The sequence below is a fragment of the Pristiophorus japonicus genome, chromosome 3 (genome assembly GCF_044704955.1).
Source record: "Pristiophorus japonicus isolate sPriJap1 chromosome 3, sPriJap1.hap1, whole genome shotgun sequence".
Classification (NCBI taxonomy): domain Eukaryota; kingdom Metazoa; phylum Chordata; class Chondrichthyes; family Pristiophoridae; genus Pristiophorus; species Pristiophorus japonicus.
Genome location: NC_091979.1, coordinates 248,583,290 through 248,606,943, shown reverse-complemented (window position 1 = coordinate 248,606,943; position 23,654 = coordinate 248,583,290). Strand labels below are relative to the sequence as shown.

General features: G+C 46.0%; 1 protein-coding gene and 2 pseudogenes across 1 annotated transcript in view; all 3 read right to left on the bottom strand.

Annotated features, from left to right (window-relative positions):
• The window catches only part of LOC139255589 (VPS10 domain-containing receptor SorCS3-like), a 450,963-nt gene that overhangs the window by 197,180 nt on the left and 230,129 nt on the right, over positions 1-23,654 (bottom strand). Inside the window, exons 11-12 of the mRNA XM_070873959.1 lie at positions 18,501-18,589; positions 14,200-14,291 (exon numbers count right to left, since the gene is read on the bottom strand). Of these exons, the coding sequence (XP_070730060.1) occupies positions 14,200-14,291; positions 18,501-18,589 (181 nt within the window). The remainder of the gene's footprint in view (positions 1-14,199; positions 14,292-18,500; positions 18,590-23,654) is intronic.
• On the bottom strand, positions 2,347-2,585 carry LOC139260587 (U2 spliceosomal RNA; annotated as a pseudogene).
• LOC139260473 (U2 spliceosomal RNA) lies at positions 15,607-15,782 on the bottom strand (annotated as a pseudogene).

Below are 23,654 nucleotides of genomic sequence, written 5' to 3'. Positions count from 1 at the left end.
GTTTATTAGCAAAAGGTTTAACAATCACACTACACATTACCAGTTCATCCACCAGGCTCACAACCGCCTGCCTCATCGTGGATCCCCCGAACCCAACTGGCTGGGGTTTTATTGAGTCTTGTGAACGTCACGTGACTGGCTAAACCACACACAATGCAACAGCTCTACATTTATTTTTAGAAGAACATTAATACAAGTGCACCCTTATTAAAGGGGCACTAAACCGACAAATAAACAAATTAAACTTTAGACGTTACTTAGTTCAATTTAAAATTTGGTTGCTGGGGGTGATGATGCACTCCAGTCCCTCCGGCGCCCACCTCTCATGGAAAGCCGCGAGCGTACCGGTGGACACCGAGTGCTCCATCTCCAGGGACACCCTGGCTCGGATGTACACGCGGAAGAGAGGCAGGCAGTTGGGCTGAACGACCCCCTCGACTGCCCGCTGCCTGGACCGGCTGATGGCCCCCTTGGCCGTGCCCAGGAGCAGTCCTACGAGGAGGCCTTCCGACCTGCCCGCTCCCCTCCGCACAAGGTGCCCAAAGATCAGGAGTGTGGGACTGAAGTGCAACCAGAATTTGAGGAGCAGCCCCGTCAAATAATGGAAGAGGGGCTGCAACCTCACACACTGAACATACACATGGAACACGGACTCCTCTAGACCGCAGTCAACAGCTCTACAAACCCGTGAACATTACATCACCCACCCTCAGTTAATGCTGGCACACTCCCTCCCCCAGTACTTCACCTATCTGTTGATGGTTATCAAGTGACTCCTGCTGAATGAGTACATGTGTGATCATCAGTTGAAGAGCCAAGTAGTTGGACAACACTCGTTGTCTAGGCTCATGCGCGAGAGTTGCAATTTGGGAATGGTAACGGGTGAGTGCCAATGACGGCGCAGCTGAACCCCTGTCCAAGCTGGTGCCAGAGTAAAGATTCAACAATTAATTGGCCGAGTTATTCCTGGCCTAGGGAGGGGGGTAAAATCAACCAGGATTCCAGCTCCTGGTGCTTATCCCGTGATTCTTGCTGGAAGGCTCAGGCTCACGCGTGCGGACAGGATCAGGCTCAGCTGTGATACACCCCATGGTGAATAGCTGGCGCGTCACAACGTTTCCCCCTCTTCAGTTAAAAGGGAGAGCCACTGCAAACTCCTGCAGCCACTTCAGTGGCAAACACTGGGCCAAGAAGGGGGTGCCAGGGTGCCTGATGGCGGCCCGGCCGAATCCGGGGTCATAATTGTTGGACCGACCTGGTAGTCGGCCAACAAAAAAAATAATAACATGGTGGCCGCGGCAGTGTGCCCTCCCCTTTAAGGGCGGCCTGGCTGCCATTTTATAGCGAATGCACCGACACAAAAAGCTGTCGGGGGCGGGGTCGCTCCCGTGGGGCAATACCGGGAAAGGGGCCATTTCCCGAGGGGAGATTTCGCGAGGGGGTCCCCGCCAGTCGGTAAGGGGTCGGTGCGTGCATGCCGCAGGGGTCCCAGGCACCGCTCCAAAACGCACTAGGGTGGCAGCTGAGGGAAGGTCCCGTGGGCGAGGGACAAAAAGGGCAGCCATTGCCCACGGGTCTGTATCCCAGCATGGGCCCACACCGTCAGGAACCGGGGAGAGACACTGGGAGAAAATGTATCTCGCTTGCTATTATTTCTGCCTTTTGTTCAGACCGCCAAAGAATTAATGACTAAACAGACTGCGAAGTCAAAGATTGGCAAAACAAACCTGTTTGTTTTCAGTGCAGATGACAGAGGCTCCAGTCCCAAACATCATCTTGATTGAAGTCTGGAATTTCTTGGCAGCTCGGTTCTATATTGATCGGGCTGTGACTGCATAAATATTCAGTATATAATCACTGCCATCAAACGGAGGGTAATCTGAAACTACCGTAGGCAGCTTCGATTAAAGGACTGCAACCTGCTATTGGTGCAGGTAGACTCTTTAATACTGTCATTCTGCTAGCAATCCCAGAGGTAATGCATGGGGAGGCAGTAAGGCTGATCCTCAATTTTCAAAAAAATATTCATTCTCGGGATGTGGACGTCGCTGGCAAGGCCAGTATTTATTGCCCATCGCTAATTGACCTTGAGAAGGTGGTGGTGAGCTGCCTACTTGGCCCGCTGCAATCCATGTTGTAAAAGTGCTGCCACAGTGCTGTTAGATAAGGTTAGAGGAAGGGCAGTGAGGTTCAAGAGGAGGCATCTGTTAAGCAATGTGTAAGACTTTTTTTTTTTTTAATTCGTAGCCAATCGTTCCAATTCTTTGTCAAATCACAAACGCCAGAGGTCACCTTGGGCCCATTCAAGGATCACTCTGCGCCAATGCTCTTAGCCAAAAGGCCTAGAGCCACTGCACCGTTCCTGGAAGTACTGCAATACCAGGTTCGTGCCATGGAGGTGGATGGGTCAGGTCCCCCACACACCTCCGTGGAGGTGGATGGGTCAAGCCACCCCACCCACCTCCTATTTCCAAAAAAGCAAGCATATACCTTCCTGATCCAGGGAGAACCACCTTGGGGTTATGGTGGTTACTCCCCTGTCAGGTCAGTTACGCATGATCTTAGCCAAAAGGCCGAGAAGCGCCAGGGGGGCGCACCTGTGGGAGACCCAAGGGTCACCTGCACACCCTGGGCAAGCAGGCTTAAAAGGCAGACTACCATGCTGCTTCCTCACTCTGGAGTTACAATAAAGAGACCAAGGTCACAACAGTTTGAGCTTAAGATGTACAGTCTTGTGGAGTTATTCTAAACATAACAATTGGCGATCACGCACTTTCACGCAGTTATGGCTGCCGTTGGTATTCTTGAGAGATTTGTTGAGGGTGATGGTTGGGAAGCCTTCGTTGAGAGTCCTGACAAGTGCTTCGTGGCCAATGAGCTGGAAAAGGAAGAAACCACGGTCAAGCGCAGCACGATTTTCCTCGCCGTTTGCCGGTCCACGATATATGGCCTCATCAAAAATCTGCTAGCACCGACGAAACCAATGGAGAAGACATATGAAGAGTTGTGCACGCTGGTTCTGGAACACCTCAAGCCGAAGGAGAGCATCTTGATGGCCAGGTATCGCTATTATATGCACCACCGCTCCGAGGGCCAGGACGTAGCGAGCTATGCCGCCGACCGAAGACGCCTTGCAGGATCGTGTGTATTGGCTGGATTTTTGGGGGACGTGTTGTGGGACTTTTTTGTGCTTGGAATCGGCCACGAGGTCATTCTTCGCAAACTGCCTCCAAAATGGATAACCTCACATTTATCCACATTATACTGCATCTGTCATGCATTTGCCCACTCACCTAACCTGTCCAAGTCAACCTGCAGCCTCCTAGCATCCTCCTCACAGTTCACACTGCCACCCAACTTAGTGTCATCTGCAAACTTGGGAGATATTACATTCAATTCCTTCATCTAAATCATTAATGTATATTGTAAATAGCTGGGGTCCCAGCACTGAACCTTGCGGTACCCCACTAGTCACTGCCTGCCATTCTGAAAAGGACCCGTTTACTCCTACTCTTTGCTTCCTGTCTGCCAAGTAGTAGGGAAAATGCTAGAATCTATTATTCAGGATGCGATAACAGGGCACTTTGAAAAGAATAATAGGATTGGGCAGTGTCAACACAGATTTATGAAAGGGAATCATGTTTGACAAATTTGTTAAAGTTTTTTGAGGTTGGATGTGATGTATTTGGATTTTCAGAAGGCATTTGATAAAGTGGCACACGAGAGGTTATTAAACAAAATTAGGGCTCATGGGATTGAGGGTAATATATTAAAATGGATTGAGGATTTGTTAACGGACAGAAAACAGAGAGTAGGAATAAACGGGTCATTTTTGGGTTGGCAGGCTGTAACTAGTGGAGAACCACAAGAATCAATGCTTGTGCCTCAGCTATTCACAATCTAAACCAATGATTTGGATGAAGGGACCAAATAAGAACATAAGAAATAGGAGCAGGAGTAGGCCATACGGCCCCTCGAGCCTGCTCGGCCATTTAATATGATCATGGCTGATCCGATCATTGACTCAGGTCCACTTCCCTGCCCGTTCTCCATAACCCTTTATTCCCTTATCGTTTAAGGAACTGTCTATTTCTGTCTTAAATTTATTCAATGTCCCAGCTTCCACAGCTCTCTGACACAACGAATTCCACAGATCCACAATCCTCTGAGAGAAGAAATTTCTCCTCATCTCAGTTTTAAATGGGCGGCCCCTTATTCTAAGATCATGCCCTCTAGTTCTAGTCTCTGCTATCAGTGGAAATATCCTCTCTGTATCCACCTTGTCAAGCCTCCTCATAATCTTATACGTTTCGATACGATCACCTCTCATTCTTCTGAATTCCAATGAATAGAGGCCCAACCTACTCAACCTTTCCTCATAAGTCAACCCCCTCATCTCTGGAATCAACCTAGTGAACCTTCTCTGAACTGCCTCCAAAGCAAGTATATCCTTTCGTAAATATGGAAACCAAAACTGTACGCAGTATTCCAGGTGTGGCCTCACCAATACCCTGTACAACTGCAGCAAGACTTCCCTGCTTTTATACTCAATCCCCTTTGCACTAAAGGCCAAGATTCCATTGGCCTTCCTGATCACTTGCTGTACCTGCATACTAACCTTTTGTGTTTCATGCACAAGTACCCCCAGGTCCCGCTGTACTGCAGTACTTTGCAATCTTTCCCCATTTAAATAATAAATGTAATATATCCAAGTTTGCTGATGATACAAAGCTGGGTGGGAATGTTATGAGGAGGATGCAAAGAGGCTTCAAGATGATAAAGACACGCTAAGTAAGTGGGCAACATGGCAAGTGGAATATACTGTGCAGAAATGTGAAGTTATCCATTTTGGTAGGAAAAATAGAAGAGCAGAGTAATTTTTAAATGGTGAGAGATTGGGAAATGTTGGTGTTCAGAGGGACTTGGGTGTCCTTATATACAAATCATTGAAAGTTAACATGCAGGTACAGCAAGCAATTAAAAAAGCAAATTGTATGTTGGCCTTTATTTCAGGAGGATTTGAGCACAAGACTAAAAACGTCTTACTGCAATTATATAGGACCCTGGTGAGACTACACCTGAAGTATTGTGTGCAGTTTTGGTCTCCTTACCTAAGGAAGGATATACTTGCCATTGAGGGAATGCAACAGATTGATTACTGGGATGGGAGGATTATCCTATGAGGAGAGAGTGAGTAGACTAGGCCTATATTCTCTAGTTTAGAAGAATGAGAGGTGTTCTCATTGAAACATACACAATTCTTACAGGGCTTGACAGGGTAGATGCAGGGAGGATGTTTTCCCTGACTTGGGAGTCGAGAACCAGGGGTCACAGTCTCAGAATAAGGGGTCTGAGATGAGGAGACATTTCTTCACTCAGAGGGTGGTGAATCTTTGGAATTCTCTCCCCCAGAGGGCTGTAGAGGCTCAGTCTCTGAGTATATTCAAGACAGAAATTGATAGATTTTTGGATATTAAGGGAATCAAGGGATATGGGGACAGTGCAGGAAAGTGGAATTGAGGTAGAAGATCGGTCTTGATATTGAATGGTGGAACAGGCTTGAGGGGCCGAATGGCCTACTTCTGCCCCTAATTTTTCCTTATGTTCTTACGCCTTCTCAGGTGGACGCAAAAGTTCATGTGGCACTATTTTGAATAAGAGCAGAGGAGTTCTCCTTGGTGTCCTGACCAATATTTATCCCTCAATCAACATCACTGAAACAGTTTATTTGGTTATTATCACATTGCTGTTTGTGGAAGCTTGCTGTGCGCAAAACAGGCGGCCGTGTTTCCTTTATTACAACAGCGACTATATTTCAAAAAAATACTTCCTCGGTTGTAAAGCACTTTGGGACATCCTGGGGTCGTGAAAGGCGCTATATAAATGCAAGTACTTCTTTAAAGAAACATAGAAAATAGTTGCAGGAGTAGGCTATTCGACCCTTCGAGCCTGCACCACCATTCAATATGATCATGGCCGATCATGCAACCTCAGTACCCCATTCCTGCTTTCTCTCCAAACCCCTTGATCCCTTCAGCTATAAGGGCCACATCTAACTCCCTTTTTAATATATCTAACGAACTGGCCTCAACAACTTTCTGTGGTAGAGAATTCCACAGGTTCACAATTCTCTGAGTGAAGAAGTTTCTCCTCATATCGGTCCTAAATGGCTTACCCCTTATCCTTAGACTGTGACCCCTGGTTCTGGACTTCCCCAACATCGGGAGCATTCTACCTGCATCAAACCTGTCCAATCCCATCAGAATTTTATATGTTTCTATGAGATCCCCTCTCATTCTTCTAAATTCCAGTGAATATAACCCTGGTCGATCCAGTCTTTCTTCATATGTCAGTCCTACCATCCCCCGCTGGAATCAGTCTGGTGAACCTTCGCTGCACTCCCTCAACAGCAAGAATATCCTTCCTCAGATTAGGAGAACAAAACTGCACACAATGCTCAAGGTGTGGTCTCGCCAAGGCCCTGTACAACTGCAGCACGACCTCCCTGCTCCTATACTCAAATCCCCTCACTATGAAAGCCAGCATGCCATTTGCTTTCTTTACTGCCTGCTGTACCTGCATGCCTACCTTCAATGACTGATGTACAATGACACCCAGGTCTCGTTGCACCTCCCCTTTTACTAATCTGTCACTATTCAGATAATAATCTGCTTTCCTGTTTTTGACATTATAGTGCATCTGCCATGCATTTGCCCACTCACCTAACCTGTCCAAAGTCCCCCTGAAGCCTCCGAGCATCCTCCTCACAGCTCACACTGCCACCCAGCTTAGTGTCATCTGCAAACTTGGAGATGTTACATTCAATTCCTTCGTCTAAATCATTAATGTATATTGTAAATAGCTGGGGTCCCAGCACTGAACCCTGCGGCACCCCACTAGTCACTGCCTGCTATTCTGAAAATGACCTGTTTATTCTCACTCTTTGCTTCCTGTCTCTATCCACGTCAATACATTACCCCCAATACCATGTGCCTTAATTTTGCACACTAATCTCTTGCATTTGACCTTGTCAAAAGCCTTATGAAAGTCCAAATACATCACATCCACTGGTTCTCTCTTATCCAGTCTACTAGTTACATCCTCAAAAAACTCTAGAAGATTTGTCAAGCATGATTTCCCTTTCATAAATCTATGCTGACTTGGACCGATCCTGTCACTGCTATTACATCTTTAATAATTGATTCCAGCATTTTCCCCACCACCGATGTCAGGCTAACCGATCGAAAATTACCTGTTTTCTCTCTTCCTCCTTTTTTAAAAAGTGGGGTTACATTAGTTACCCTCCAGTCCATAGGAACTGAACCAGAGTCCATGGAATGTTGGAAAATGACCATCAGTGCATCTACTATTTCGAGGGCCACTTCCTTAAGTACTCTGGGCTGCAGACAGTCAGGCCCTGGGGATTTATCGGCCTTCAGTCCCTTCAATTTCCCGACGCCATTTCGTGACTAATAAGGATTTCCCTCAGTTCCCCCTTCTCGCTAGACCCTCGGTACCCTACTATTTTCGGGAGGTTATTCATGTCTTCCTTAGTGAAGACAGAACCAAAGTATTTCTTCAATTGGTCTGCCATTTCTTTGTTCCCCATTATAAATTCACTTGATTCTGACTGCAAGGGACCTACATTAGTCTTCACTAATCTTTTTCTCTTCACATATCGATAGAAGCTTTTGCAGTCAGTTTTAATGTTCCCGGCAAGCTTACATAGAAACACAGAAACATAGAAAATAGGTGCAGGAGTCGGCCATTCGACCATTCGAGCCTGCACCGCCATTCAATGAGTTCATGGCTGAACATGCAACTTCAGTACCCCATTCTTGCTTTCTCGCCATACCCCTTGATTCCCCCTAGTAGTAAGGACTACATCTAACTCCTTTTTGAATATATTTAGTGAATTGGCCTCAACAACTTTCTGTGGTAGAGAATTCCACAGGTTCACCACTTTCTGGGTGAAGAAATTTCTCCTCATCTCGGTCCTAAATGGCGTACCCCTTATCATTAGACTGTGACCCCAGGTTCTGGACTTCCCCAACATTGGGAACATTCTTCCTGCATCTAACCTGTCTGAACCTGTCAGAATTTTAAACGTTTCTATGAGATCCCCTCCCATTCTTCTGAACTCCAGTGAATACAAGCCCAGTTGATCCAGTCTTTCTTGATATGTTAGTCCCGCCATCCCGGGAATCAGTCTGGTGAACCTTCGCTGCACTCTCTCAATAGCAAGAATGTCCTTCCTTAAGTTAGGAGACCAAAACTGTACACAATACTCCAGGTGTGGCCTCACCAAGGCCCTGTACAACTGTAGTAACACCTCCCTGCCCCTGTACTCAAATCCCCTCGCTATGAAGGCCAACATGCCATTTGCTTTCTTAACCGCCTGCTGCACCTGCATGTCAACCTTCAATGACTGATGTACTATGACACCCAGTCTTGTTGCACCTCCCCCTTTCCTAATCTGTCACCATTCAGATAATAGTCTGTCTCTCTGTTTTTACCATCAAAGTGGATAACCTCACATTTATCCACATTATACTTCATCTGCCATGCATTTGCCCACTCACCTAACCTATCCAAGTCATTCTGCAGCCTCATAGCATCCTCCTCGCAGCTCACACTGCCACCCAACTTAGTGCCATCCGCAAATTTGGAGATACTACATTTAATCCCCTCGTCTAAATCATTAATGTACAATGTAAACAGCTGGGGCCCCAGCACAGAACCTTGCGGTACCCCACTAGTCACTGGCTTCCATTCTGAAAAGTACCCATTTACTCCTACTCTTTGCTTCCTGTCTGCCAACCAGTTCTCAATCCACGTCAGCACACTACCTCCAATCCCATGTGCTTCAACTTTGCACATTAATCTCATGTGTGGGACCTTGTCGAAAGCCTTCTGAAAGTCCAAATACACCACATCAACTGGTTCTCCCTTGTCCACTCTACTGGAAACATCCTCAAAAAATTCCAGAAGATTTGTCAAGCATGATTTCCCTTTCACAAATCCATGCTGACTTGGACCTATCATGTCACCTCTTTCCAAATGCGCCGCTATGACATCCTTAATAATTGATTCCATCATTTTACCCACTACCGATGTCAGGCTGACCTGTCTATAATTCCCTGTTTTCTCTCTCCCTCCTTTTTTAAAAGGTGGGGTTACATTGGCTACCCTCCAGTCCATAGGAACTGATCCAGAGTCTATGGAATGTTGGAAAATGACTGTCAATGCATCCGCTATTTCCAAGGCCACTTCCTTAAGTACTCTGGGATGCAGACCATCAGGCCCTGGGGATTTATCGGCCTTCAAACCCATCAATTTCCCCAACACAATTTCCCGACTAATAAGAATTTCCCTCAGTTCCTCCTCCTTACTAGACCCTCTGACCCCTTTTATATCCGGAAGGTTGTTTGTGTCCTCCTTAGTGAATACCGAACCAAAGTACTTGTTCAATTGGTCTGCCATTTCTTTATTCCCCATTATGACTTCCCCTGATTGTGACTGCAGGGGACCTACGTTTGTCTTTACTAACCTTTTTCTCTTTACATATCTATAGAAGCTTTTGCAGTTCGTTTTAATATTCTCTGCAAGCTTCCTCTCGTACTCTATTTTCCCTGCCCTTATCAAACCCTTTGTCCTCCTCTGCTGAGTTCTAAACTTCTCCAAGTCCCCGGGTTCGCTGCTATTTCTGGCCAATTTGTATGCCACTTCCTTGGCTTTAATACTGTCCCTGATTTCCCTTGATAGCCACGGTTGAGCCACCTTCCCTTTTTTATTTTTACGCCTGACAAGGATGTACAATTGTTGTAGTTCATCCATGCGGTCTCTAAATGTCTGCCATTGCCCATCCACAGTCAACCCCTTAAGTATCATTCGCCAATCTATCCTAGCTAATTCACGCCTCATACCTTCAAAGTTACCCTTCTTTAAGTTCTGGACCTTGGTCTCTGAATTAACTGTTTCATTCTCCATCCTAATGCAGAATTCCACCATATTATGGTCACTCTTCCCCAAGGGGCCTCGCACAATGAGATTGCTAATTAATCCTCTCTCATTACACAACATCCAGTCTAAGATGGCCTCCCCCCTAGTTGGTTCCTCGACATATTGGTCTAGAAAACCATCCCTTATGCACTCCAGGAAATCCTCCTCCACCGTATTGTTTCCAATTTGGTTAGCCCAATCTATATGCATATTAAAGTCACCCATTATAACTGCTGCACCTTCATTGCATGCACCCTAATTTCCTGTTTGATGCCCTCCCCAACATCACTACTACTGTTTGGAGGTCTGTACACAACTCCCACTAGCATTTTCTGCCCTTTGGTATTCCGTAGCTCCATCCATACCGATTCCACATCATCCAAGCTAATGTGTTTCCTTACAATTGCATTAATTTCCTCTTTATCCGGCAACACCACCCCGCCTCCTTTTCCTTTCTGTCTATCCTTCCTAAATGTTGAACACCCTTGGATGTTGAGTTCCCAGGCTTGGTCACCCTGGAGCCATGTCTCCGTGATGCCAACCACATCGTATCCGTTAACTGCTATCTGCACAGTTAATTCGTCCACCTTATTCCGAATACTCCTCGCATTGAGGCACAGAGCCTTCAGGCTTGCCTTTTTAACACACTTTGAACCTTTAGAATTTTGCTGTAAAGTGGCCCTTTTTGTTTTTTGCCTTGGGTTTCTCTGCCCTCCACTTTTACTCTTTTCCTTTCTGTCTTTTGCTTCTGTCTCCATTTTGTTTCCCTCTGTCTCCCTGCATTGGTTCCCATCCCCCTGCCATATTAGTTTAACTCCTCCCCAACAGCACCAGTAAACACTCCCCCAAGGACACTGGTTCCGGTCCTGCCCAGGTGCAGACTGTCCGGTTTGTACTGGTCCCACCTCCCCCAGAACCGGTTCCAATGCCCCAGGAATTTGAATCCCTCCCTTCTGCACCATTTCTCAAGCCATGTATTCATCTGAGCTATCTGCTATTCCTACTCTGACTCGCACATGGCACTGGTAGCAATCCTGATATTACTACTTTTGAGGTCCTACTTTTTAATTTAATTCCTAGATCCCTAAATTAGTCTCGTAGGACCTCATCCCGTTTTTTACCTATGTCGTTGGTACCTATATGCACCAACTGGCTGTTCACCCTCCCTTTTCAGAATGTCCTGCACCGCTCTGAGACATCCTTGATCCTTGCACCAGGGAGGCAACATACCATCCTGGAGTCTCGGTTGTGGCCGCAGAAACGCCTATCTATTCCCCTTACAATTGAATCCCCTATCACTATTGCTCTCCCACTCTTTTTCCTGCCCTCCTGTGCAGCAGAGCCACCCACGGTGCCATGAACCTGGCTGCTGCTGCTCTCCCCTGATGAGTCATCCCCCTCAATAGTATCCAAAGAGGTGTATCTGTTTTGCAGGGGGTGACCGCAGGGGGCCCCTGCATTACCTTTCTCATATCCTCATACTCTCATACTCTATTTTCTCCCTTAATTAAACACTTTTTCCTCCTCTGCTGAATTCTAAATTTCTCCCAGTCCTCAGGTTTGCTGCATTTTCTGGCCAATTTATATGCCTCTTCCTTGGATTTAACACTTTCCCTAATTTCCCTTGTTAGCCACGGTTGAGCTACCTTCCCTTTTTTATTCTTACGGCACACAGGGATGTACAATTGTTGTACTTCATCCACATGATATTTAAATGTCTGCCATTGCCTATCCACCATCTACCCCTGAAGTATCATTCTCCAGTCTATCCTAGCCAATTTACGTCTCATACTGTCGAAGTTTCCTTTCTTTAAGTTCAGGACCCTAGTCTCTGAATTAACTGTGTCACTCTCCATCTTAATGAAGAATTCTACCATATTATGGTCACTCTTCCCCAAGGGGCCACGCATGACCAGATTGCTAATTAATCCTCTCTCGTTACACAAGACCCAGTCTAGGATGGCCAGCTCTCTAGTTTGTTTACATAATGCCACCCCCCACCCCGCTGCCCCCATTGTCTGGATACAAGAGTCTCCATCTTAGAAACGGTTCTGCAACAAAATCAACTAAACTGGGGATTGTGGAACATGAAGGCATCCCTCTCTCTGGGCCGACACTGGAAGGATAAAGCACTGTCAGATTCTTTGGGGAGAAGGTAATGCCATGGTACACATCTCAGTGTAAGTGTTCAACATTTGCAGTGTTTGTCTCTTCCTTTAAAAGGGACACCATTCACCCTCGGTTTCCAAACATGCAATGCTATAACACTGTACAAGTAACACAGATGAAGACATGATTTGCAGCTAAAATCGTAAAGCAAAGTATCGTTTAAACATCAGAGCATTACTGCCCCAAACAACATCATTTAAAGGAGAGAAAAACCTTCTGAGAGTCATTTTTGTTCAATTTAGTTGCTCCAAAGTTTTTAAAATACAAGTGCACATTTTGTGGTGTTGTTTACTGTAAACACAGTTTTATAATGGCAGGTCTCCACTTGTGGGGAGACCAAAACTAAGGACCATAACTATAAAATAGTCACTAACAAATCCAGTCGGGAATTCAGGAGAAACGTCTTTACTCAGAGAGTAATGAGAATGTGGAACTCGCTGCCACAAGGAGTAGTTGAGTTGAATAGAATAGATGCATTTAAGGTGAAGCTAGTTAAACACAAGAGGAGAAAACTGAATAGAGGGTTATGCTGATGGGTTGGATGCCCCTCAGTCATCAAGATCCACGGCGCAGCCCTGGACAACATGGACCATTTCCCATACCTTGGGAGCCTCTTATCAACAAGAGCAGGCATTGATGATGAGATTCAACACCGCCTCCAGTGCGCCAGTGCAGACATCGGCCGCCTGAGGAAAAGAGTGTTTGAAGACCAAGCCCTCAAATCTGCCACCAAGCTCATGTCCTACAGGGCCATAGTAATAACTGCCCTCCTGTAAGGCTCAGAGACATGGACCATGTACAGTAGACACTTCAAGTCGCTGGAGAAATACCACTAACGATGTCTCCGTAAGATCCTACAAATCCCCTGGGAGGACAGACACACCAACGTTAGCGTCCTCAACCAGGCCAACATCCCCAGCATTGAAGCATTAACCACACTTGATCAGCTCCGCTGGGAAGGCCACATTGTCTGCATGCCAGACACGAGATTCCCAAAGCAAGCGCTCTACTCGGAACTCCTTCATGGCAAATGAGCCAAAGGTGGGCAGAGGAAACGTTACAAGGACACCCTCAAAGCCTCACTGATAAAGTGCAACATCCCCACTGACACCTGGGAGTCCCCGGCCAAAGATCGCCCTAAGTGGAGGAAGTACATCCGGGAGGGCGCTGAACACCTCGAGTCTCATTGCCGAGAGCATGCAGAAAACAAGCGCAGGCAGCGGAAAGAGCGTGTGGCAAACATGTCCCACCCACCCTTTCCCTCAACGACTATCTGTCCCACCTGTGACAGGGACTGTGGCTCTCGTATTGAACTGTTCAGCCATCTAAGGACTCATTTTTAGAGTGGAAGCAAGTCTTCCTCGATTCTGAGGGACTGTCTATGATGATGATGATAGATAAAGAAGGGTGGGAGGAGGCTCATATGGAGCATAAACACCAGCGCGGACCAGTTGGGCCCAATGGCCTATTTTTGTGCTGTACATTCTATGTAATTCTAGGACTTTTATGCCAAGTAACGCATAATGGATACAAAAGCAGACAGCAGGGAAGACATTCCAGATTGCACATACATACTTCACTGAAGTGTAGGAAGCACATCTGGTAGCAATGGGCCATGTGGGAAAAGTGGGGAAAGGTACATGATTTGGGAGAACTGGGAATGGGCATCTGGTAGGTGTGGCAGAAGTGGCAGGGGTTTTGGGGATACCTGCAGGAGCCCTGCTGTGGGGGAGGAATGAGTAGGAGGTCCCAAGGTACTTCCTTCCCAAGAACGAGGAGGCAAGGATACCTGGTGCGATAAGAAACTTGACATTTTTCCAAAGATATCGGTTAATTCCTTCTCTGCCTAGGTTACACCTGGAACATGCCTACTAATGCATGCCTGGTAAGTGTGCATGTTTCCTGAAGGTCGTTCACGGAGCAGGCAACAGCAGCCCAGATTGTTCCCCAGTTGAAGATTATTTCCCTCATTACTGCAGCGCTGCCATTTCCACCAGCAGTCAGGACAATAAGAGGAGAAACAATTACCACAGGTGCCGGATTGGCTGAGGTGTGTGTTTAATTGCCACGAGTGCTCCACCCTGATCCAGGAACAGAACGCTGTGCTCCTCTTCAAAAACCTGGGATTGGGAGCAGAAACACATTGAGATCAGTGTCACTCAGATAGTAAGCATGATGGGAATGCTACCTAGAATCTGCCATTGCTTTTAAAATGAAGTAAAAATACCTTGACGGTACAGGTTGAACCTCCTTTATCCGGAACCCTCGGGACCTGGCCTGTTCGGGATAAGGGATTTTTCCAGATGAGAGGTGGTCATGTTAAATTGGATGGTACAAGTACTGAGCAAGGGGATATCGGGGCTGCTGGCTTGGGGTTGGGAGTGCGGCAGAGAGATCATGGGGGGTGGGGGAGGTGCGCAGGCGGTGGATCGCCGGGTCAGGCCAGCAATTGCGGGAGTCGGCAGCGAGGAAGGACTTCAATTTGTTCATGTCGGAGTTCTGCGCTTGCACCACCCGGTGGTCGGGAATGGTTCTGGACGAGGGGTGGTTCTGGATAAGGGAGTTCTGGATAAGGGAGGTTCAACCTGCACTAACAAATCAGACTGGGACTATTTTAACATGCACAATAAACCCTCGTTGTTACAATCTCAATAGAAACCTGTATAATCTTATTGAATTTGGAGCACCTTTTTGGCATGTACCCCTTCAATATAGCCAGCTGAGAACCTCTGCAATGAACTACAAATGCCACAAGTGATAAGAAACCGGGGTTTCCTGTTGATCGAGGAAGATGTCCACTGTGCACTTATGTGTAACTAAATCATCTCTATTTTTAAAAAAAGATCGACTTTGTTACACATAGAGCACGAAGGAAATGTTCCCCCGAAGTGTCCAACAAACAGTATTTACAGTTGTCACTGGGCCCGTTAAGCGTATTGGGCCCATCACACACGGCCCAACACTGCTACAGCTTGAGAGTCTGTTCTGCCTTAAACAGAAGGCTACCCAGACTGCCCAGCGAGAGTGAAATTGCTCTATAAGTTCTAGTGAGCAGTTTCACTCTCGCTTAACAGTCCAGTAAACTGTCTTCATTAGCAGTGTTGTAATGTCTGGGGCTGTACTTTTTTTGTCAGGGGCTGCATTTGTTATGCAGAGCCGGTGAAGTGCTGAATAAACCGTGAAATTCATCAATGCCAGTCTCTTAAACACTGATATATTTCACGGGGCTCCTGACATCACAGAAATTGATGGGCTGCGCAACAAATGTACTTCGTAAACAAAAAATACTGCCTTAATTTATGTCATCCAGGCCTCGCAAACAAAACTGCCCTCCCTCTTATTTTTTTTTTTAATCCAATTTCGTTCCAGATCAACTCTAACGCCAAAGATCACTTTGCGCCAATGTGTTTGATCTTAGGCCAAAAGGCCGAGAGGCGAAGTTGCACCGTTCCTGGAAATATTGCAATACCAGGTCGGTGCATAGAGTGGACGGGGCAAGCCCCTGATCCAGCTCCATGTCCAAAAATCAATTCAATATCAGGTCCCCATAGGGGATATTAAACTGATAAGAACAGATACTACACTTGATCTTAGCCAAAAGGCCGAGTTATACAATCATAGAACGTTGGAGCGCAGAAACAGGCCATTTCTCCAATCAATTCTGCTGTTCTATTCAAGGAGAGTCACGGCATGGCTAGACTGATTTTGTTTTTGATTGATAATCCTAATTTTTCTTTCTTCTAAATGTGTCAAATGATTATTTTTTCCCAAAACGCTTTTAATAATGACTAATTTCCTAAAAGTTCTTCAACATAGTAGAGAATAAGAATGGTTGCACAAGTAATTAAATGCAAGGGACTGGATGAATATTTGCTTAAGTGCCTTTGATAGATCTAAAATTACTTCCACTTAGGCAACTGCTCATCATGTTGAAATGTCTCAAAGCATTTCACACAATTAATTACCTTGAGATGCAGTAACTGTTGTTATAGGGATGCAATAAATAAGCATAAATATTGACACAGATGACCCAATTCTCCATGGAGTGCAATGACTGCCTTAACCACAATGATGAGCAGAAGGGAAACCACCTTGTCATATAAAACTGACCTTCTCTTAACCTGTCGGGATAGTGGGTTGAGAATGCCAGCAATGAAATGCAACCAGTCAAGGCTTTAAAAAAAAATGGAGGTTAATATTCCAGAGATTTTTGTGTTCAATTGTTTTTGTTTGGGTGTCCGGGAGAGATTGAACAGTGTTTTTTCTTCTCGGTAGCTCTGCCTATGGCATCTTCTAACCTCCCCCGCCCCCCACTCCCCCTGCAAGGAGGTTAAATTGACAACGCAGATTGGCATGTTGGTGACACACTTGGACCTCATTGCGAGCGGTTCTCTGTGGGGACAACGAGGGGGCCTAGCTCACAATTTAAAGGCAGGCCTTCCGTGCCCAAATGGTGTTGGAAACACGTCCGATACCCTATTTGTTTGTGTACTTTAGAGGTATCCATGGCGTCAGCCTAAAACAGGCATTAGACCTCTTGAGAACTTTACTGAGGGGCCTGATGCTTGCTTTCGGACACTTTTCTCAAATTGGACAAGGCGAAGCTTGGACCCCGCCCCACCGCCCCCCCCCTCCCCGCCCCCACCCCCGCCCCGCGAGCTCTGTAGTTTTTTTTTTGCAGTTCCTCCAGTGGAGCGACTGATGGAGGCCCCCAAAAAACAGCTACATTTTGGACTTTAAATTTTGTTTTAAACTTCTTGGGTTGGATTTTTGGATGGAGGATTTTTTTCGGGTGGTAATGGCGGCGGGCGGTAAGGTTTGCGCCAGGAAATGGTTTGTGTCCTCAGCCACTAAAACAGGTTATCTGGTAATTATCACGTTGTTGTGTGTGAAACTTTGCTGTGTGCAAATTGGCTGCTGAGTTTCCCACATTACAACAGTGACTACACTTCAAAATTACTTCATTGGCTGTAAAGTACTTTACGACGTCCGGTGGTCGTGAAAGGCGCTATATAAATGCAAGTCTTTCTTTCTTCATTTGTGAATCACATTCCTTTTTTTAATTTTAGGAATCTCCCACATGTACATGTTTTGCAGTCACTGTCTGCCATCTGAATTTATCCCACTGTCAATGCGTAGAAAATTGTTATCAAATTCTTTATCAGAAATCCTTCAAAACATTTATTTTTCCTCAATATTCTCTTGAATGTGAAAGCGATTTTTTCTAATTGTTAGAGATTTGCTGCATTGATTGCTGCAGGCCATAGATAAAATGACACCATCATGTCACCACTGTGTCTATTCTACAGACTCTGTGAATTAGATTGCAAGATTAGTGATGACTGGGCCAATATTGAGTCCAGCTTTCATGCTGTGCGCTTGTGTTTACTGGGAACAGCCAAGGCTTATTTTACTTAAAGGCACACTGTCTTCATAAAAATGTGTGAGACAAACATCTTGTGTTTGAGCTCGATGATATAAAGAAAGAAAGACTTGCATTTATATAGCGCCTTTCACAACCTCAAGACATCTCAAAGTGCTTTACAGCCAATGAAGTACTTTTGGAATGCAGTCACTCTTGTAATGTGGGAAACATGGCAGCCAATTTGCGCACAGCAAGCAGCAATGTGATAATGACCAAATAATCTGTTTTTGTTATGTTGCTTGAGGGACAAATATTAGCCAGGACACCAAGGATAACTCCCCTGCTTTTCTTTGAAATAGTGGGATCAGTGTAGATTTTTGTGCTCAAGGGTCAGGACTGGGACTTGATCCCACAACCTTCTGACTCAAAGGCGAGAATGTTGCCCACTGAGCCACAGCTGACACCGATCTGTAGGTCAGTAATAGATTGGCTCAGTGATAACGCTCACGCTTCTGAATCAGCAGGTTGTGGGCTCAGGCCCTTCTCTCGGGCTTGAGCATGTCATATAGGCTGACACTTCACCGCAGTATCGAGGGTGCACTGGATTGTCAAAGGTGGATGAGACGGTAAACCAAGCTGGCTGTTCCTATCGATGTAAAAGATCCTATGACACTGCACAAAGGTTCCCTCAGTGTCTTGGGCAACATTGCTCCTGCAACCAACAACCATCAAAGCCACTTAATGGGTCATTTATCTCGTTGCATTGTTTCTGGAGCTTTGCTGGGTGTCAATTGGCTGCCAGCACTGAGCCTAAATTGCCAGACCCTGCCGCGGCTGGGATCAGCGAAATCTGGGGCCTTCTGGTCTGTTTTGTTCAGTTAAATACTGCCTCTGCTAACTTAGCCATTGAGAGTCAGGCCCGGTTCATGAGCAGGCAACGTTCTTCCACTCTTATCACCGTTACCTGTCTCCAGCTGTTTCCTCCGTCTGATGAGATGAACATGCTGCCGGTGTGATTTTCCTCATCCGTTATTAGCTCGGAGCCGATGTTGCCTGAAATTCAAGCAAAGCCGCCAAGGATCAACCATGATTACCTAATAACAGTTACACTAACAGCGCAGGGCTACAACTCAAACACCTCGAACAACAAACTGTATTTACATAGCGCCTTTAACGTAGTAAAATGTCACAAGGCGCATCACAGGAGTCTTATAAGACACCTTGTAACGTTTCCGCTGCCCACCTTTGGCTTGCTTGCCGTGAAGGAGTTCCGAGTAGAGCGCTTGCTTTGGGAGTCTCGTGTCCTGATAAAGTGCAACATCCCCACTGTCACCTGGGAGTCCCTGGCCAAAGACCGCTCTAAGTGGAGGTAGCGCATCCGGGAGGGCGCTGAGCACCTTGAGTCTTGTCACCAAGAGCATACACAAATCAAACGCAGGCAGCGGAAGGAACATGCGGCAAACCAGTCCCACCCACCCTTTCCCTCAACGACTATCTGCCCCACCTGTGACAGGGACTGTGGTTCTCGTATTGGACTGTTCAGCCACCTAAGAACACATGTTAAGAGTGGAAGCAAGTCTTCCTCGATTCCGAGGGACTGCCTATGATGATGATGATGATGATGATAAGACACTAAATTTGACACTGAGCCACATAAGAAGAAATGAGGTCAGGTGACCAAAAGCTTGGACAAAGAGGTAGGTTTTAAGGAGCGTCTTGAAGGAGGAAAGAGAGGTAGAGCGGCGGAGAGGTTTAGGCAGGGAGTTCCAGAGCTTGGGGCCATGGCAACAGAAGGCACGGCCACCAATCAGGGACGCTCAAGAGGGCAGAGTTAGAGGAGCGCAGAGATCTCGGGAGGTTGTGGAGCTGGAAGATATTACAGAGATAGGGAGGGGCGAGGCCATGAAGGGCTTTGAAAACAAGGATGAGTAATTTTGAAATCGAGGCTTGCTCAACTGGGAGCCAATGTAGGTCTGTGAGCAAAGGGGTGATGGGTGAACGGGACTTGGTGGGAGTTAGGACATGGACAGCCAAGTTTTGAATGACCTCTAGTTTACATAGGATAGAAGGTGGGAGGCCAGCCAGGAGTGTACTGGAATAATCAAGTCTAGAGGTAACAAAAGCATTGATGAGGGCTTCAGCAGCATATGAGCTGATGGCAGGGGCGGAGACGGGCCATTTCTAAAGACCAGGAAATACAAGTGTATAGAAAAAAAGAACTTGCATTTATATAGTGCCTTTCATTACCTCAGGACCTCCTAAAGCGCACTACAGACAATAAAGTACTTTTAAAGTGTAGTCACTGTTGTATTATAGTCACCTTGAGATCTATTAACTGCTAATGCGTTGTCCATAGATCGGTTCCTGCCTTGTACTAATTGGCTACAAAACCCATGTATCTGAGGGGCAATTCTGCAGTCTGACACTCTCACGGAGGAAGCGGCACTCGCGAGCGGAACAGAAGACTATTTCCCGAGATGTGCTTCCCGCGACCATCGCTCCCCACTGGGCGATCTGGCTTGCAGAATCACCCATCTGGTGTAATCACTAGCAATATTTTTTTTGCCAAAAAATGGGAATTCTAAAAGTGCGTTCATGAGCACCACAGAGGAATACTTTACACGGCCATACCCAGGGCACTGCACATGGGAAACAAGATCACATGTGGTCTTTCAGGTGAAGTGGGGTGAGAGGTCAAGGGATCATTAAACCAGGCTGCACAGATACAATTCACACCCCATTTTAAAGTCATGCATCTGTTTTTTTTACAACATAAGAACATAAGAACATAAGAAATAGGAGCAGGAGTAGGCCATACGACCGCTCGAGCCTGCTCTGCCATTTAATACGATCATGGCTAATCCGATCATAGACTCAGGTCCAATTCCCTGCCCGCTCACCATAACCCCTTATTCCCTTATCGTTTAAGAAGCTGTCTATTTCTGTCTTAAATTTATTCAATGTCTCAACTTCCACAGCTCTCTGAGGCAGCGAATTCCACAGATTCACAACCCTCTGAGAGAAGAAATTCCTCCTCATCTCAGTTTTAAATGGGCGGCCCCTTATTCTGAGACTATGTCCCCCTCGTTTTAGTTTCCCCTATGAGTGGAAATATCCTCTTTGCATCCACCTTGTCAAGCCCCCTCATAACCTTATATGTTTCGATAAGATCACCTCTCATTCTTCTGAACTTCAATGAGTAGCGGCCCAATCTACTCAACCTTTCCTCATAAGTCAACCCCCTCATCTCCGGAATCAACCTAGTGAACCTTCTCTGAAACATAAACATAGAAACATAGAAAATTGGTGCAGGAGTAGGCCATTCGGCCCTTCGAGCCTGCACCACCATTCAATAAGATTCTGGTTGATCATTCCCTCAGTACCCCTTTCCTGCTTTCTCTCCACTGCCTCCAAAGCAAATATATCCTTTTGTAAATATGGAAACCAAAACTGCGTGCAGTATTCCAGGTTGTGGCCTCACCAATAACCTGTACAACTGTAGCAAGACTTCCCTGCTTTTATATATGTGTGTTATAAACTCCCAGGTCCACATTTATAATGGCAATTCCCACTCTAAACTAGTCAGTGTGCAAAGGATCAAGAAACTGAAGAGATCCTACAGGTAAGTATTTATAACTTTCACTTGTCAGTAAATAAAAGGCTTACCTAGAGGGTCACTTCAGGGGCAGAGAAGGCCGAAACAAGAACATTTTGGGCCTTCCCTTCCTCCTGACCTACTGTGAGCCCCCCCTTCCCCATTCCGTCATACTTACCCGAGTGCCATCGGGTGAGCAAGGACCGCACAATTTTCCAGAGGCTGGCAGCCACTTCTCACCCACTTCCCACCCATTCCGTTGGACTGGTGGAATGTCAATGAGGCCAGCGGTTAAAATTGGGAATATAGTGTCGTAGGCGGGCGGGAAACTAACTGAGACTAGCGGTCTTCTGCCAAAATCCTGCTGGCGGTTAAAATTTCTCCCCCCCACCACCACTCCTTATTGTGTTTGGGACTCATCGTAATCTTTCTTACATTTTATCAGGCTTCCCCGTGAAAAAGTAATCCATAAATTCTGAGCCAAAGGGTTAGTAGAAAAGCAGTTCAATTTCCAGTGTGTCCCATAGAGCAAGTTCCAGGCCGGTTACGGAGAGGAGCTGAGTGAAAACGAGACATTTTCTGACAGGGCAATGGTGAGGAAACATTTCTGTCGGTGAATTGCCTCAAGCAGTTCTAGTGCAACCCCGACTGGTTTGTTCAAGGGCAGCAACATCATCAACTTGCATTTATATAGCGCCTTTAACGTAGTTAAACAAGGGAGCTTGCTTGTGTGCAAATTGGCTGCGGCGTTTCCTACATTGCAACAGTGAGTACACCCCAAAAAGTACTTAATTGGCTGAAAAGCGCTTTGAGATATCCGGTGGTCGTGAAAGGCACTATATAAATCCAAGTCCTTCTTTCTTTCTTTAGTAAAACGTCCCAAGACATTTGTCACTAAGCCACATAAGGAGATATTAGGACAGGTGACCAAAGAGGTAGGTTTTTAGGAGCAACTTAAAGGAGGAGAGAAAGGTGGAGAGGCGGAGAAGTTTAGGCAGAGAATTCCAGAGCTTGGGGCCTAGACAGCTGAAGGCACGGCCACCAATGGCTGACCAGATAGTCTATTTTTTGTTATGCAATTGAGGGATAAATATTGGCCAGGGAACTGGTTGCGATGGCACATTTTGCTTTCAACCCTGTGAACTGGACTCGAATTTAAATCTTGGCGGTCGATCAAGTCATGTTTCGGTGTTGACTGCTGCAGCCATTTATGAAATACATTTCGGCAGTCTGAATTAAATTAGCAGGATTTAAACAGAAAATGGTCGAAAAGTAAAGAGTTCAGTTGGCATTCAAAAGAGAAGGAAAGGTTAATAGATGTGGCAACAATTTGCATTTATAGAGTAATACAACGTCCCAAGGCACTTCACAGAAGTGTTGTTGGACAGGATCTGACACCGAGCCACACAAGGAGATGTTAGGGCAGATAAACAGAAGCTTAATCAAAGAGGTAGGTTTTAAGGAGCGTCTTTAAAGGAGGTGAGGGAGGTGGCGAGGTCTTTATTAATTGACCCTTTATTAAATCTAGGTTGGCGGCCAAGTATTTTGTTAATGTTAGTTTAGATTAAAATAAGTGATCTTGAACACTTTCAAATTGGAAACTATCAATAGAGGACTAAGTTTCGGACTGAACATCATTGGTGGGTAGGAATACAAAACTTACCTTTGAGATTTGGGTTTTTGAATGCAGTCTAGACAGATGTGACTAAAATAGAAACATAGAAACTTAGAAAATAGGTGCAGGAGTAGGCCATTCGGCTCTTCAAGCCTGCACCACCATTCAATAAGATCATGGCTGATCATTGACCTCAGTACCCCTTTCCTGCTTTCTCTCCATACCCCTTGATCCCTTTAGCAGTCAGGGCCATATTTAACTCCCTCTTGAATATATCTAATGAACTGGCATCAACAACTCTCTGCGGCAGAGAATTCCACAGGTTAACAACTCACTGAGTGAAGAAGTTTCTCCTCATCTCGGTCCTAAATGGCTTACCCCTTATCCTTAGACTGTGACCCTTGGTTCTGGACTTCCCCAACATCGGGAACATTCTTCCTGCATCTAACCTTTCCAATCCCGTCAGAATTTTATATGTTTCTTTGAGATCCCCTCTCATCCTTCTAAATTCCAGTGAATACAGGTCCAGTCAATCCAGTCTCTCCTCATATGTCAGTCCTGCCATCCCGGGAATCAGTCTGGTGAACCTTCGCTGCACTCCCTCAATAGCAAGAATGTCCTTCCTCAGATTAGGAGACCAAAACTGAACACAATATTCCAGTTGAGGCCTCACCAAGGCCCTGTACAACTGCATTAAGACCTCCCTGCTCCTATACTCAAATCCCCTAGTTATGAACGCTAACATGCCATTTGCCTTCTTCACCACCTGCTACACCAGTATGCCAACTTTCAATGACTGATGTACCATGACACTAGGTCTCGTGACACCTCCCCTTTTCCCAATCTGCCGCCATTCAGATAATATTCTGCCTTCATGTTTTTGCCACCAAAGTGGATAACCTCACATT